Raw genomic sequence first — 18678 nt, 5'->3', positions numbered from 1 at the left:
TACTGATCTTGAAGTGGAACCGCCTTGAATTATAGTTTTCATACGTATATACAAGTACATACAATTAATCTTATATCAGTGCAAGTTTTTATACTTTTGTTTTCCTTGTTGTTATTTCCTTCTCTGGTAATTTTTTTTTTTTTGTTATAACTTTCAAAGCTGTACTTCTTGATTTCTGTAGTTTTGTTTTATTGAAATGTTATTTTAATGAGATATAAATTAGTAGCTCTTGAGAGAGAAGATAAATAAGGCAGTGAAGCTACAGGTGCACTATAAAACATTTTATAAATTAACCAGTGTACATTAGATTTGTTACATTAACATGTAAAATAAAGTAGTACAAGGTAAATAATCAAACTTTATCTCCTGAAATGTTGTATATAAAAAGCAGTTTTAATAAAATGAAATCTTATATTTTATTACAGTACTATCACTGATACTATTAGTCATTTTTGTTTATTAATGAAATTAAAGCAGTCAAGTCTTGTAAGTAATGAAAACCTTCTTGAAGTTTTTGAATAACAAACTATTTTAAAATTTAATAGCTTTTCAGTGAATATGATAATTATGTTATTGTATATGAGTATATATTTACATACACATGTAAAACATTTGTAGTAAGTTTGACTCCTTTGCTTGAATTTTCTTTATTCTGTCATGTTGTTAATGTTTTTGAAACTTAATAACATCAGCTACAAAGTATAAAGAATATAATTTTACATTTGTTGCAGGAGTTTATGTGATGTGAAAGAAAATGGAAAATTGAATTCTGAACAGTTTGCCCTGGCAATGTACTTGATTAACTTAAAACTTCATGGTGGTGACATGCCTCCTGTACTTCCCCCAGAGATGATACCTCCAACATTAAGGCCAAAACCTAGCAGTGAGTCATTTAGTTTAAAGGTTAGTTTGTGTGGATCATGGTAAATATTTTATGTCTGAAAAGTAATATGTTCTTTAACTCTCTCATTATGGGCTAGGCTGAGTTTGTAACCCCAAATTAGCCTTCGTAGTTACTATACTGTAACTTTAATATATTCTATATATCTTGTCAAAATTTCACAAACTTTCAGTAATCATTAAAAATCATTTGTACACAAAAATACCAGAATTTTTAATGAAGTATTTATACTAAAAATTTCACCATGAATGTATGGAGACAAAGGGTTTATGCTCTGGGTACAAAGTGATATTAATGTTGAAATTAAAAGTACTTTTATTCATCTGAAATTTTCTCTTGTGTAATCTCAAAATTTGTTAAATATATTTCAATTTATTTATTCCTTTGTTTTTCAGTAAAACTGTATCTGTTTTCTCTACCCTATGTCTATACAAGGTCAGTCAAATTGAATAACCTTATAACTACCAAATGGAAAATTCAAAATCTAAATTATCTCCCCCCCCCTAGAATGACTTCAAATTGTAACATGAAATTACATTTGTTCATCCTAAATAGCTTTAAATAGTGTACATCTGTTTCTGCTTAAATTTTGTTGTTTTATTGACCTTTGAACTTTGTCTAACTAGTAGTTTTGCTGCAGAAATTGTAAGTCACTTGGTGAGGGTATAGCTCATGTTATCTTATAAAGTTATATATGTAGGGGCTACTTGTAAATTGTTGGTGAGTGTGCACCTGAAAATTTTATTGTTCTTTGGTTTACCTAGTCTAACCTAAAAAGTTTTTAATTTTTACATTTTATATACGTTTATAACAATAAATAAACATTACACAGGAAGAAAAAGTGCTTACATGAGTTTCTTTTTGTCATCTGTAAATTAAACATATCTCTACCTTTTTGTATTAATAGTACTACTGCAGTAACTAAATTTTTTATATATGTAAATGATGCACCAAAGAAGGCAAAAAAAACATTGTCCAATTTATACCTATAACAATTTTTCTGGCTTTTTTAATGTGTAACAAAAGCAGTTAAAAATTCAGCTAAGCTCATTGGTCTGTTTCTTGTGAGAGTAAAGTTTGAACTAGAAGTGGAATAGATAATTCTCTGTATGGAAAACAATGTAATATAACAGGTCATTGGATAGATTAAAACCTTGGCTTTCTGTTGGTTGTAAATAGAAGTGTTGTATATGTACAACAAAGACAAGTTTGGCTAAATATAAAATTTCAACAATATTAAACCACTTACCTACCCAGGATCATTAAGTTCTAAATATCAGTTATGCAGCAGTTCCTCTGAGGCACAGTGTAGAGTAAAAGTTGTTTTACTAGTAAATTTTTTGGTAACGTTTATAATATCCCTTTTTTTTGTCTTCACTAATTGCCACATTGCTTGTATACTGATCAGAACATATAACATGTTATTCAAAACTAGCTACTACTATACGCTGCATGATTGATTGGTATAAACCTCATCTGGAGCACACATTTATGTCGAATGTTAGTGACTGTCCCTGATATTAAACATGTCTAGTGGATCTGTTGTGTTTCTGTTTGCCTTTAAAGATAACAAAGAATTTTGTGACACCAATACCAGCTTTAGTTGCTGTCCTTTCTGTTTTTTTATCCAATCTTTATTTTTGAAGGAGTTGATGCTAAAAAACAAAACCTGGGAGGTTTGGATTATTAACTAGTTTTTATGGTAAATTTATTCATATATCATGATAAGCAAGTAATATAATTAATTTTGAATGTAACTCAGTAAAACCTTGTGGTGTTAAAAAAAAAAAGGATGTCCATGTGGAAAGAGTTAGTACTTATTTTTTGTTGTAACATATTTGTTTATTTTCAGTAAAGTTATCTTAACCCTATCTGCCCAGGCATCATTTACTGCGCATCACGAGGTCTTACTGGCTTACATTTAATATTTTACTAAACTACTTTTTAGTGTAGCATAAAATTGTAGCCATTAATCCATCTTTGAAAAGTATGTAAGTTTTAAGTTTTTATAAGGCAATGCTTAGAAAAATCCTGAATTTCTCCTGGTGTGAGACAGGTGACAAATTTTCTGTAGGTATCCCATTTTATCCACCACCTCTCCAATAAATATGAAATTCAATGCAAATTATTCACTATAAAATTCTTACAAACCATAATTTCTATACCTTTTAATTTTTTTATGTTAACGAGTCATTAAATAAAAAATAAGATCCTTCTTGTCATGTCTTCTCTTTAAGAATTTTTGAATAGTTCTCTCTTGTGTTTAATTCTATATTTAGTAGAACCAACAGGAAGCCAAGGTTTTCATTTATCAAATAATGTATTATATTTATTACATTGTATTCTGAACAAAGAATTGTCAATTTCTCTTTTAGTACAAACTTTTTTCCCATGGGAAAGATAACAGTTAACTTGGGTGAATTTTTAATAGCTCTTATTGCAAAGTTAGAAAGCTAGAAAAATTGTGATAGAGGAAATTCTCTGCATTTTTTGTGTTGTTCTGTTTTTTTGGTGCATTGTACAATTTTTAAAAGAAATTGTGCATTACCACCAGTACTATATTGAAAAAAGTAGGGTTAATTGTCATTGACAGTGAAAGAAAAGAAGAACTGAATGATACGTTATTTCTTGTTTTCCATGTTTATTCTTTATTCAGGTTAGATTAAATGAAATAAATAATAATGTAACAAATATATTTCACAAATCATGTATGCGAGCAACTCGCGATAGCTCATGGGAATGTAATCCAATGACGTAATGTGAGCTGCATGTTCATCAAGTTAGTTACAACTTATCGTCAATAGTAGTTAGACAAAGTTCAAAGAGCAATAAAGCAACAATATTTAGTTATAGATATATGTTTACTGTTATAGTTTAAAGCTACTTAAGATAAATGAATGTAGTTTTATGTTAAATTTGAAGTCATTCTAAAAAGAAAGTAATTTAGATTTATTTCAGTTTCATTTTTGTTGGTGGTGGTGGTGGTGCTGGTCACGAGTTTGATCAACCTTATATAGAGTTAGGGTAGAGAAAGTAACAGAAAAATATAAAGATTTACTGAAAACAAACATTTGAAATTTATTTAAGAAATCTGAGAGATTACATGAATGAAATATGAGATTTTTGAGATGAGAAAAGTATTTTCAATCCTAATATGAAAATCACTACACATACCGACTATTAACAATATATATATTCATGAACAAATCTTTTTCCAGTTTGTTAAAAGTATTTTACAATAAAATATGATTTTTGGTATGTGAAAGATGAAAAATTTTGTAAAGATTTTCACACTGTATTATTTAATAGTATCAAACTTTAGAGACTTTGAATGTGTACAAATATGTGTTCAACCAGATTCACCAAGCCCATACTGAGAGCATTAATACACTTTTAAAAAATATTTCTCCAAATGTCATATTCTTAGGGTTTAATCATTGCTGATAGCATTTAAGAAAAATTGTGGTAACAAAACTTTGACAATTTTAATCATTAGTCAAGAAGTTAAATGCAATCACTAATCATTTTCTTAAAGAGCAAAAATTTAACATAATTTGAAAGATTCCATGTTTGCATTAATACTGTATAAATGTTTTAAAGAAACAGTGTAGTTTTGTTACTTATTCAGGAAATGCTAATTCATATCTATTTTTCAGGAAGGGGTTAGCCATGTTGGGGATGATCTGTTGAATGTTGGTAATAAAGAACTGGACATAATGAATTCTGAAGTCAAAGAGTTGCAAAAGTAAGCATGCACTTTTAATAAATTTTAAAAAAGGTGCTCAAGTTTTTTTTTTGAACTGTTATTTTGTATATTGAAAATAAGGTTATTTTTACAATATACATGATGTGGATATACTCAGCTACAATATTTTAAAGTGTTGAGTATCTGTATACTTTTGTAATTAGAATGATAAATAGGTGAACAATTTCTACTTAATGGAAAATCATGAGTAATGTTATGCTTTCAATAATGATTGGTGTATGATTGCACATTAAGAGAAATATTCCCACAAATTTTGTGTAGTCATACAGACTAGCAGAAATTCTGCCAAATGGGTGGCTGTTTGTGCTAGTATTTACTAGTTGTAGTATTCGTATCTCATTGAAAAAAATTAGAAAAGTTAACATTTTCTAAAAGATTTTTCTGGACTGCATTGGAAAAGTTTTGAGATTGTGCTTAGTCATACACAACTCACTACATGAAAATGATTCAATGTACAGAAATCAATATTGTAACAAATTTTACTGATATAAACTGTAATGTTTCTTGTATATTAAAATTGGTACCATTTATTGAAAAAATGTTTTTAAAAACCCCAGTTTCTCAGCACAAGTAACTCTTATACATGGGTGATGTGTTACAGAGAAATGTTTCATGTGTTGAAAACTCATTAAACAGGAGGCCTGTAACATGTAATGCATAATAGAAGTTGCATTTTTAAACACACAAATTTTTCCTTTCAAGTTAATTTCTAATCATTTAATTTTTCTTATTCATTGAAACACAAAAACAAATAAAATATACTTTTAAAATATTGCTTTAATTTCAAAATTAATGTGTACATAGATTCATGCATAAATCTTGCCTTATGACAAACATGATTTCCTACTCAATTTGAAATATTGGAAGAAAAGGAAGGTGTAGCAGAAGCTGAAGGCTATTTCTCCAAGAACTTCTTGATTGAAACTTCACTTGAATTTTTCAGTTTCTGATCATAAACCTCCTTATAACATTAAAGGGAATTTTCAACTTCCCTCTGCACATAAGAACTTTTTGTGAGGTCTGAGTCGTGTGACTGTGGTGCTGTCAATCAGCTTGAAAGCCTGAGGCACATCCTTTGTTGTAATGGTCCTCACAAGCTGAACCTTCTCAGGACTTGACTCAACTTCCTCTCTCATCTGCTCCTCCATAGCCATAAGATCTTCATTTTTCAGGTCCTTCAAATGCAATTCTAGCATCTCATTCACATAATCTTTGTCAACTCCTTCAATTTCAATCTGCTGGACCATGTCAGCAATGACTTTCTTTAATTTGTAATTTCAATCTCCATCCTAGGACCCAACATTCTATTAAAAGTTATATTGTAAATACTTAACATGTGCAAATGTTCATATGAACTAATGTATATTTTATCAAGCCTATTGTGAAAAGAATAATTAACCTTTTCAGCACAAGCCTGGCCCATGTGACTGACCTCGTAACCACTTTGTCCTTGTTACAATTTTCATGTTATTGCTTTTAAGTTAGTGTATGTTTATGAAATTTAGCAGATTATCAGTAAAACTTGCAAGGCTTTCACAAACAAAATATCATATATTTTCATCGAGTCTTAAGCAATGTTTTTATCATGACTTTCTTTTTTGACATATTGCCTGTTCAACATGCAAAATAATTTTCATTTTAAGCTTAAAAATAAAGTTATACATCAGAAACTTTTCACATTTCACAAGCACATCTATATAATGTCCAGAAAGTTTTATGAAACTTTTCTTAAGAAAGCAATATGTTACTTTCACTAACAAATCTCTGTATGAGGTCAGTCCATTTGACCAATTCCTTAACCACTATATAAAACTGGGAAATTAATATAAGTTATGCTTTTTTATTTTATTGATTAGAGTAAATACTTAACTCTCATAACCTAATACATTTATTATTTTTATGATACTGACCTTTTAGCCATGGGTGGCTAATAATACAAAAGTTAGAATGATGGAGCACATGTGTACTCATGTTACCATATCCAGTAATCTAAAACTGACCTTTAGTTTTTACAAAATTACCTGTGGTTTAATGGATTAGTAAATATAGGAATAATGCCAACAGTTATCTTTTCTAGTTACAACCTTCATACTCAGTTGTTTGTCATAGCTTCCTAAACCTCAAGAGATTTCACATGTGTAGGATGTGAAATGAAATAATGTGTTCAGGTTTTATATGTATAAATATATATTTATACATATGAATAATCAATAAATCATAAATTACTTTGTTCATACCATAGAATTCTATAATAAGTTAACGAGTTTAATAAATAAGCTGTATTTTGGTGTAAAAAACAACATGAAATCTTAAATAGCTAAAGACTCAACATCATGAAGGTTTGTCTCAAAAGAATGAAAGGATGCTTTTATATTTAAAAATGGCTGAGAAAATCACTAAGCTGAGCTTCTGGTTTATTATTTACACCCTTGTGCAAATTAATTGAAACAAGACGGAAAATTACGATTTTTTCAATTTTTTGCATTTTATTTCTGAGAATCCAAAAATTACTCAAATTAATACATGATATGACTACCTTTATTTTTCAGAAGATCATTAATCCGCTTTGGTATCGAGTCCACGAGTTGACTGTAATCTTTACTAATTTTTGGATTGTGGTACCACACCTCAATTAGCTTATCTTTTGTAGTACAGTCTTTTCCCCGAAGTCTTTCTTTACGAATCGCCCAAAATTTTCAATAGGATTTAAGCCTAGAGAGTTTCCAAGCCAGTCCAGCACCTTTATTTGCATTGTAGTCATAAAATTCTTCACTAGTTTCGATTTGTGGCATGGAGCCAGACCTTGCTGAAAAATGCCAGATCCATCTGGAAATCTCCTTTTCAATTCTGGAATGACTCTTCTCTGCAAACTTTGATACTGTTGTCCTCGCTTCATACCTTCTATGATATGTAAGCCTCCGACGCCATAGTAGCTGAAAAAGCCCCAAAACATTTTCTTCGAGGGATGTTTTATGAACTAATTGATGTGAGATTCTCGAAGTGTTTCACCTGGAGATCTGCGAACATGCAGACTTCTTTGACCCTGTTCAAAGAAATGAGTCTCATCACTGAATAACACCTTTTTCCATTGTTCTTGCATCCAGTTCTTGTATTTCAAACCCCATTGATACCGTTTTTACTTCATTGAGTTGGTAGGAAGTTGTTTTTTGACTGGTATCCTTGCCCTTCTAATGCAATTTTGAATGACGTAATATTCCTCAAAATTTTGTCATATATCCCATAAATAGATCGACCGTACTGCAAAACACAGCTAATGACACCGTCTGTGTGAAAAAATGACTAATAAAGGAAATCAGCGGGTCCAGCGAGCCTACACCAGCCGCCATGCTGAAAGTATTGTAAAATGACCATTTGTTTCAATTAATTTGCACAAGGGTGTACATGTGACATATAGAAGTAAGTGTATATATAAGAGACTGTTTTCAGAAATGGAAAGAGGTGAACAGCCCCTGTATTTGATTCACTAAGTATAGTAATAGCTCAGCAACTAGAAAAAGTAAAAGGTTCTTATTTTATATTCTAGCTTATCAGTGCATTGGTAATTTGTATCCTAATTCACTCAAAACTATAGACTTTGTATTTTGACATAGCAAACATCTAATTTGATGTAAAATTGATGTTTAGATGTCTTTGTTTAATATTTATTTTTAAGTTAAGAAATTAAATGATATATAATATGGAAACTTGAATTCTAATTTAGTTTGATACCAGTAGTAGTTCAGTAAAATTTTGAATGCAAGTCAATAAATGCAGTTACATGGCCTTGGACCTGTGACTTGTCACAATGGGATTAAGATGTAATACGTTTTGATAGTCATGTAATTTGATTACATAGATGTATCTGTAATTGGTTGCTGAAACAAAGTTTACAAGAGAGGAGTGCAGGTAGCCATCATGTAACTTTGTGCAAAATTCGAAAAACAAAAAATACAACCGAGAAATTGGTTAAAATTACACCTTTCAAGTAGTTTGAATAATTACCAAATTACAAAATCACCCAAAGTAGGAATGGGTAGAATGGTGGCCACACTCACTGTGAGGATGCACAGTGTCAAAAACACCAATGTTTGTAATGTTATCCCACCCATTATTGCCCTGTTTCCTTACTTTTACATGCTCCATTTCCTAGAGTAGTAGCCTTGATGGTCATACCTTGACTGTTAATGTAGTTCTTGTGTTATTGAGTTTACGTGCAAGATTGTTTAAATTAGTAATGATTTGCAGGAAATTGAAATATGTTCTAACATATGTTCTTTTGGTTTTTTTTAAAGAGAGAAAATACAGTTAGAACAAGATATAGCACAAAAAGAAGCTGACATGAAAATCCGAAGTGGAGAACTAAAAACCCTTCAAAATGAAGCAGAGGCTCTTCTTACAATGTTAAAACAACTAGAAGTTCAAAAAAGTGAGGCCCAGAAACGGTTGGATCAGTTAGATAGTCAGGTAAGTGATATGTTTTTACAAATGTCTGTGTGTACTCAGTATGTTTAAATTACCAGGGAAAATTATTTTTTCTGTACTTTTCTCCTTATTTTTTGTCAAATAGAATAATAATGATATTAAATTCATGTATTTATTTTTGAAATAAGAAATGGTAATTGCGAAGTGAAAATTATCATTATTTTATTTTTGTTATCTTTGCTTGAGTAATTATAGAAAGATAAAAATTATCACATCTTCTGGTAGGACAGATGTAATTCTTTGAATTTACAATACTAAAATCAAGAGTTTGATTCCCATTGGTGAACACAAAAGATAGCCTGATGTGTTATAAGAAAACACACAAATTATCATTGTTTAGTTCATGTGTAGTCTTTCTAAACTTTTTTGAGTTTTATATTATTCTACATGTGGAAATTTAAGGCTGCTAGGAAAATAATTCAGGATATGTGTTTTAAAAATATATCGGTATAGAAGAAATGTTTGGCTTGATTTCAGCGTAATACAGTATGTTATTTTTATTTCTGTAATTGTCATTAAGTGTGGCTGTTCTTGATATCATGGATATACAAGAACTACAGTTAGAGATAACATGGTATTATTGTATGTTACAAAGTTTGTGTATTAGTATTTGGTTATTCTCCAGCCACAATAGGAAAGATGTTAAAAATAAATTGTGAAAGGAATTAAATGTGAAATGGTTTATAAGATATCTGGAGTATTTCTGTAAGTCTGTTAATTGTTTTGTTAATTATGCCTCTTTGTATTACTATATTTAAGTCACTTTGAAATAGCCTACCTCCATAACAGGATTGGCTGAGCCTCCATAGTGAACACTTAGTACAAGCATAGAAATGCAAATGTACAAGAACTGTATTGTTCTTAGTCTAAAATTTTATTGGATGATGAACAGAAGTCATATGTACAGTACTGTGCAAAAGTGTTACAAGAGAATATTCTGTCATTCTTTCCATTTTGAGGTGCTAATTCTTTCATGCCATTAGATAATGTAATTTTATACACTGTGCTTCACTGTTGAAAACTGAATAAGTCAGGATGATAATTCTTATCATTCTTTAGGATTCACATATAAATGTATAAAGGGCATGCCATAAGACTTCATGAATGAACATACTGATCAAATTTAAGGTCTCAAATAACTGTCATGGTACCCCCCTGCAGAGTCTTAACTATTTGGAAAGAAGTTAACAAGGAGTTAGCATGTGATACCAATATATATGATAGAAAAAATCAATTCAGTAGAACTCCACAAATAAACTTTGAAAAAAATCAATGTTTAACAATATATATTAAGTTTTGTTAATGTGAAGTAATTTGTAAGCTCTAAAATCTCAAAATCGTGAATAAAATACAAAATAAGGATGTAAGTTCATCTTCAAACCTACCAGTTCTGACTAAATAAGCCACACCCCAAAAAGCATAGAGAATTTTCAGTAGAGCGGAGATTTTGTGTAAGAAATCTTTGCATGACATTGGTTGTACTCCCAATAAATTGTTGCAGATTTGAAATACTCCCCAAACACTGTCAAGAACACCCTGGATCATGAGACAGAAGAAGGTGAGTTTGAAAATAGGAAAGGAAGAAGCAGAACATCTGAACTCAGTGACACTGATGTGAAGTATCTTTGTTTATAGAGCCTTTGGGGCAGAAGGAAGACTGCCACTGATCTCAAGTATGAGTTAAACAACCATGTACTAAATGACAGAAAAGTGTCGAGATCTCCAGTATCATGAAGACTCAATGAGAATAGAATATTTGGTTATTTAGCAGTTACAAAACTCCAAATTCAATCTCCAAATATTGTGAATATATTGAAATTTACTAAAAAGTACAAATGATGAACATTTGATGACTGGAAAAGTGTGTTATGGATAGATGAGTCCTCTTTTGAAATATTTGGTTCAAAACATAGGTTGTACATCTAATGGAAGAAAGGTGAAAGTTACTTACCTCATTGCATATCACCTACCATGCAACATGGAGAAGGCAAAGTGATAGTTTGAGGGTATTTTTTTGTTGAGGCAGCAGGAGATATTTGCAAAATAAATAGAATAATGGACCAGTGCAAGTACCATTACATACTGTTCCATCATGGTATATCCAGTGGTTTGCTTATTATTGACAAAGGATTCTACTACAAAGAAGATAATGACCCTAAACACTCATCCAGCCTATGCATATAAAGAAGCAAGTGATGCAGTTGTTCCCACAAATCCCAATCTGAACCCAGTTAAGGAGATCTGGGATTTTGATAGACGAGAAACTTGACAAATCAAAAGTTACTTCCAAAGAAACTTTGATAGTGTATTAGAGACAGTTGGAGTAAAATCCCAAAGGACAGTTTGATTAAATGTGTTGCATAAATGGAAACAAAATATTAACTGTTTGTTGAATACATACACTTCCAGTGAGTTTGTTATACCAAATATGAAGATTAATAAAATTTTGTTGTTTCACCTGTGATTTACCTTCCAATGTTCTTTAAAAGTAGCCTGAAATCTAATTTTTCACTTTGTCCTAACACTTTTGCACAGTACAGTAAGGAAAATGTCTTTCTTAATAAAATTATTTAGATGAAAATTAATGAGAATTTGTCCATTTTATTCTTTCCAACAAACACTATGTAAATAGGAAACATCAAAATTATTTGTAGTTTGAGTTTTACATTTAGTTTTATAACTGAAATAAAGAATTAATGTTAGTTAATAAACAATATATTTTTTAATAAATATCTGTGTTTTAATTCTGCATCTAGTCTCTGAATGTTTTACCTATTACATCTGTAGTTGGTTTAATGGTGATCACTACTTATTAAAATGTATAACTATTTTAATACCTTGTATATATTTTTGTTCTTAGACTATTGATCGTATGACAATTAAAATGGTTGCTTTTGTTGATATGGCTAATAGCCTGTATTTAGATCATATCATATGACCTGTTAAATTAATATGGTGTGATTGCTTTAACTTAAGATTGTTTTATTATAAAATGTAAGTGGCATTGACAAATGTTTTAAACATGCTTTGTTTTGTAGCATTTATTATGATAATGTAAAATCTGAAAATTTGTTGACCTTTGTAGAGAAAATGAGGTGGAGTTATAGTTGCATATTGAAGACTGTTTCAGTTATAATTATTCATGCTAGTCATTTTATTTATATGTGTAAGCATAAACACTAACCAGTGATTTAGGCTATCAAAACAAAAGAAGCTAAAAGATACCAGAAAAATATTAACCTCTGTATGTTTCTAAAATAGCCAATATTCTCTGATTTGTTTAGCAACAGTTATTTGTAAAACATAAATAACTATTGATAATGCAAGCAGTTGAAATCTTTTTATATATTTGTAAAGACAATATTAGAATGTTATAAGTTGTTGTTGTTTTTTTGCTGATTTCTAAAATGATTAAACTGTCAGAATAAAGTACCATATTTTTCAGCATCAAAGACACACCACCATTTTGATTAGCTAAATTTTGAAAACAAAAGATAGACATAAGAATAAGGTCCCAGCACTTCCACCAATTTTAACAAAACCTTTTTTGGATTGTTTTGTGATTTATGGTATGTAAATTCTCTTGCCCACTTCTCGTTTTTTGTGAGCTATATGCTTATCATATCTACCTTCGAAAGTGTGAACCTCATATTACCACAAGAATACCTATATTATTATCAGTAATAATGTTATTCTAAGTCCGAGGAGATAAGAAGAGTGCTGGTATTACCACACCATATGTATGGTAACCTGTCATTTATTTATTTGTTGCTTTATATTAAGCAACTTACACGTTTCATTCTGGGCCTTATAGATGGGCTTGAATTACTATCTAGTATTGAAACATTCCTGTAGGCTTAGGTTTAGGCCTATGAGCAACATAACCTTCAGCCTGGAAGATGCATGGTAAATTTTTGAGACTTATTCTGGGGGAAAAATGGCATCTTTGATGCTGTGAAATACAGTATATTAATTGGATAACTCCTGTTAGTAAAGCTGAAAAAGTTTATCAAACTCAAGTATATGAAATGTTGTGTAACATCATATGCTACATATTTGTTTTACCATTTTAAAGCTGATATATGAGAAACATGATACTTTTCATTTTTATTTTACTTTTTTATTATTGATTTAGAATTATGCTGTGATATGTTTTAAGAAATCTTGAGCAGAAGTATTTATATTCTACAATTATTTTTAAATTACATCAAAGTTCACTAATCTTGATGCTGTATCTGTGTTGTAATACCTTTCATAGAATGAATGACTTATAACTACCATTAAAAGGTATTAGTTTGTACTCACTTTTACCTAACCATAAAAGAACACTCTTGAAGTTGGCTAATTAATATAGGTCTTATAAGCTTTGTATACTTCTACGGTATACATAAATCCAGATATTCATTTTGAGATATGAATTTTATTATACATATATAAAGGTGGCATGTATATAAGAACATTGAAACTGTATAAAGACTGCAATTAACCTGTATGTGGGGAGATAATTCATTTCAACATTGCTAAAGGAATGTATTCCCCTCCACCATTCCATCTCTGTTAAACTGTCAAGCATTTGACAATAACGAGTGTAATCTTTAGACTCAGTCACAGTAATTCATATTATAATTAAAATACAAGTTACTGTGACTTTAGATTAGAAAGGTCTGGTTATCCTTATTTTATATGTTTTTTGTAATTCAGTTAATACAGTATTTATTTTGTTGTATTCAATTTTAAGTTACTGTTTTGCATGCTTTCAATTTTTGTTAGAAAACATCTGTAGAGAATAGTTTATCAAACCTGAAGCAGCAAGTAGAAGCTGAAGCTGAACAGGTACATGTAGTTGAATTATTAAAAGTAGATTTTTTTTCCCCCCCTTTATGTATCTACATTTTATCATATTTAATAGTTTCAAGATTAAATGAGTTATGTGCATTATTATTTATTTTGGGTTCTACTCTTTCAAGCATCATTTAAAAATCTGTTTATTTATAGCTGTGTTATTATGTTTTATTGTTTTATGTATCATTTTTTATGCACTGAATGAGTTATGTGTTATACGTTTGCTTCTAGTAAAATGATAAAACAAGTATGGCTGGGTAAGTAAGATTTATACTTCTCAGATGTTTTAATAAGAGAGATTAAACCATATAAAACATTCTACATGTTTATGTATATATGTACGTATATATCTCTTCTCACTGAACTGTAATTTTCCACTGTCTGGAACAAGCTAACACTGCCTGTAAAGAAGGAAGCAAATATAAAGTTTGTGATTTGTATAACAAGTTAAGTTAGATTTTATGAAAAGGAATAAAACAATGCAATCAATGTTTTCTCCAGTCCTTTTCTGTAACAAAAGATATGAGTCATTGTTTCAACAGTGATATGATATGTATGTCATTTATTTCATCCATCAGTACTTATCAGCTGTGTAAAAGTTTAATCATTTGGTATTAACAAAGGATTTTTTTTTTTTTTTATTATTTCAGTACTATAACCCCATTACACTATGTAACTCAAATTTTGTTCTTGGATAGTATGTTATTTCTTAATTGCTTATGTCGTAAAAGTACAGAAAATGGCCATTATTCCCTTCAAACTTTGCTTTTGTGACCTGGATAATGAAGTTTAGAAATTAATCTATTTTCTATGTAAAAATGGTCAAATTTGCACATTTTCATGTGCATAAGGTCTGAATAAAACAATGTATGAATCAAGATTAAAAGGTATTTATACTAAAGTTATACAAAAATGTTTAGAAGTGAGTAGCTTATCGAGATTTGTGACTGTAATGTAAATCACTTTCACGTATAAGCTCCCAAATATAGTTTCCCATTATGTTTTTGTTATAAGCTCCTTGGTAGCAGCGTTCAAAATCCAGTATATATTGGTGGAAGCATTTGCCTTGCTCCTTTGAGTATGCTCCAATGTTCTCCTTGAATTTATCAAGATGAGTATCAAGGATATGGGCTTTCAGGGACATCCTGCAGCCCATTTTGCTGTAGTTCTTTACCAGAGCCTCAAACAGTTCCACATAATTTTTGGCTTTGTGATTGCCTAAGAAGCCCCAAACCACTGCAACAACGCTGCTCCAAGCTTTTTTTCTTTCTACTGAGCTTCTTGGGGAATTCTGTGCACTCCATGATCTTCTTTATTTGTGGTCCAACAAAGACACTAGCTTTGACCTTTGCCTCAGACAGTTTAGGGAAGAAGTCTCGAAGGTACTTGAAGGCTCCTTATCAAGGGCTGTGAAAAATTGTTTCTTAAGACCCAATTTTTATGTGTAATGGTGGGAACAACACCTTCTGGAGGTCCACTAGTGGCTGACACTTGACATTGTGCCTCCCCACAGAGAACTATGTCTCTTGTGGCCAGTACTTCCTGTTGTAGTACACTGCAGTGTCCCAAAGGCAAATATAACAGGGAAACTTGACAAAGCCTCCTTGGAGACCCGTCAGGAATGCCACCATTTTGAAGTATCTGATAACCTCCCAGCCATACTCATCATGCTTCATGGCTTCTACCAAGGTTTTGATGCTGTTGTATTGCTCTTTGAGGTGCACCTAATGAGCCAGGGGAAGAGAAGGATACTTATTTCCGTTATGGAACAGCACAGCTTTGAGGATTCTGGAAGTGTTTGGAGAATGCTTGCAGCTTCTTGATGCCATCTCTTATAAATTCAAACAGGTCTATATGTTCACTTAGGTAGCTAGAACTAAACTGAAGTGGTGAGTGGTGAGCCCCTTATATATATATTACTATGGAAAGTTCTAGAAAATTCTAAAAGATTTTTGAAAATTTTCATAAGTTCTGCAACATTCTAGAAAGTTCTTGAAAATTCTCCATAAACTACTCAGCTTTGAAACTACCTGGAATGTTCTGGAAAATAGGTAAATTTGAAAATTTCACTATCCAGGTCACAAAGGCAAAGTTTGAAGAGAAAATAGGTCTTTTTCCATTTATTTTAGGCATAAGCAATTGGGAAATGACACTTTCTGCCCAGGAACAAGAAAAAATAAACATTTTGTTATATAGTGATATCACATATGAAATGTTTAATTATTCATTATGATAAATAATGTTTCCATGTAAAAGACATTACAACTATTTAGAAGATGTACTGGTAACCAATAACATACTCAACATGAAAATTATGAACAACCTTGTTGATTTGAGTTTGTCTTAGAAAAGTGGGTGACATCACATAACTTTTATGAGACTTAATTTTACATTTTCTTTAAAAGCCATATTCCACTATATTAAAGCAGAAGTTTAATATTGTAAAGTTAATCAGATTTGAACTTCACTGCTTTAATGTTCAAATATGTTGGGTTTATTATGATAAAACATTCCACATACAAAGTTTGAAAAATAGTTTTTAAAAAAATGTGGGCATGTAAAACTATAATAGTACATTATTTAGAGGTTAAAGTAGGTATATTTAAAGGTAAAAGTACCGTGTTTCTCCGATAATAAGACCTACCCATAAAATAAGACCTAGTGTGATTTTTGGGGATAGTTTTAATATAAGCCCTACCCTTAAAATAAGCCCTAGTTAAGAGTGGCAGGAAGAGGAAAGAAATAAAAAAAAAATTAATTTATTAATTAGTTTAAGAGTTAGTTAATTAGTTTGTTTAAGTATCAATCAGTTAGTTTAATAGTTTAATAATAGTTTATTTTAAATGGTTAGTTTAATAGTTTTACTTTGTAACTTCATTTTTTTAATATATCAAAATAAGACATCCCCCGAAAATAAGCCCTAGTGTCATATTTTGGAGTGAAAATTAATATAAGCCCTGTCTTATTTTCGGAGAAACACGATAGGTACTGTAACTGATATAAAGATCACAATAGCAACAAGAGAATTTTTTTATCTTTTGCTTGTAAACTTAATTCTAAAAAAAAGAACAAGAGGTTTTTGTGAATACAGGTGTACATAATATGGCTTGTAAAGCATTTGTGTACAGTAATACATTATTCACAATATATCTGCTACATCCAATACCAGTAAGGCATTTAGTCCAATTCCAGGATGCTTTAGGCTGACATGGTAAAGGTTGAAATAAGATACTATTTATGTTATCAAATTACTTGAAGAATAACTGTTAGAGGGTGAACTGGTTTAAATTGAAATGTAGTTTTATTATCAAATGTACTACACATCAGAATTAAGGTAAGGAGTTTTTAATACTATATATATGTTTTTTTAGCAATATATATATATATATATATATATATATTGTAGATTATTACTTTGTAGCATTTAACCTGCTCACTATTCAGAACTGGTGAACAAACAAAATAGATTTATATGAAATTTCTTGGTTTTGTTAGATAAATGCTTCAATATAGATGATTTTGAAAATGAAACTCAAAATTACTGCAAGTGTAGTGCATAAGAAACATAATCAGTCATTGAGCTCTATATCTTTAACATCTACTTCCATTTTCAACTGAATTCAGCTAAAAATAAACTTTCAAGGATTTTGAAAAGTTGTACTTTCTTGATGTAATTAATACACTTACCATATTGTTATATTTAGACACAGAAAACAATGAAACTATGGTAGCTTGACTACCATAGCATGGTTGACATACTGTCATATATTTGCTTTTGCTTTCATTCATGAATTTTTTTTCAAATATCCATGTGGTTTTCTTACATCAACACTGGTTGCCATGAACTTGCTTGTTGGTTTGACAGTTTTTGTAAATAATAATAGTTAATCCAAAATAAAAAAATAATAATAAATAAATGAAAGTAACAGTGTCAAAATAGATAGTTATTAATTTTTACATAAAACAACTGATAAAATATCCTAACCAAAAATTGATAGTTTATAATTCACTTGCTTTATTTGGTTCACTCTCCTCCAGTTTTTGTTTAAAAAAGATTATATACAGCAGTTACTCCACTGTTATGTCTGTCATTCTAGCTAGCTCAGAGAGTCATGGCATTGGGCAAAAGGCCTTGTCAACACTAGATATATCTATCACATGCAATTTGGTTGAATTCTATAACACCTTTTCCTTTGTTTTCAATAATGGATTATTGGAGTATACCAGTGGACTGTAGTCACTAAACTGTATATAACTACTGTTCCCATAGAAACCTATTAAATCAGAGTTTGTAAATTGGAATTGCTTTCACTACTGTTTTTGGAATATCCCAATTAAATATTTATATATCATATTTATTCTGGGTGTGTTTCTTGTGCATATGTTTTAGTGTTCAATACATGTATTACAAAAATGATACAGTAAGTATACCTTTCTTATTAACAAGTTTTCTGGATTTCCAATATACATAAAGTTCTGCTATTAGTTATTATCATAAAATCTACAGGTGCATGTATTTGAATGTATAAAAACTATCAACTTTATATGCAGTTCATTTTTCTTGGCTTTTTTTAATTCATTATATTTTCTGTACAAGGTGGGAAGTTTGAAAACCCAAGTAGAAGATCAGAAGAAATCTTTACAGGTTTGATTTTTACTGTCTTTTAAATAAATAATATTGTAATTA

At 30.2% G+C, this 18678-nt stretch overlaps 1 protein-coding gene across 5 annotated transcripts in view; it reads left to right on the top strand.

Annotated features, from left to right (window-relative positions):
* Positions 1-18678, top strand: part of LOC143245095 (uncharacterized) — an 87001-nt gene that overhangs the window by 30466 nt on the left and 37857 nt on the right. For 4 of the 5 annotated variants that reach the window (XM_076490971.1, XM_076490970.1, XM_076490974.1 and 1 more), the window contains 5 exons: positions 732-903; positions 4558-4646; positions 8960-9131; positions 13920-13982; positions 18589-18636. In XM_076490971.1, coding sequence (XP_076347086.1) covers positions 732-903; positions 4558-4646; positions 8960-9131; positions 13920-13982; positions 18589-18636 — 544 coding nt within the window. The remainder of the gene's footprint in view (positions 1-731; positions 904-4557; positions 4647-8959; positions 9132-13919; positions 13983-18588; positions 18637-18678) is intronic. The other variant, XM_076490972.1, reaches the window with a different exon arrangement.

The sequence above is a fragment of the Tachypleus tridentatus genome, chromosome 2, assembly GCF_004210375.1.
Source record: "Tachypleus tridentatus isolate NWPU-2018 chromosome 2, ASM421037v1, whole genome shotgun sequence".
NCBI lineage: Eukaryota > Metazoa > Arthropoda > Merostomata > Xiphosura > Limulidae > Tachypleus > Tachypleus tridentatus.
The sequence above is the reverse complement of the archived record's forward strand: the minus strand, read 5'-3'. Positions and strand labels throughout refer to the sequence as shown.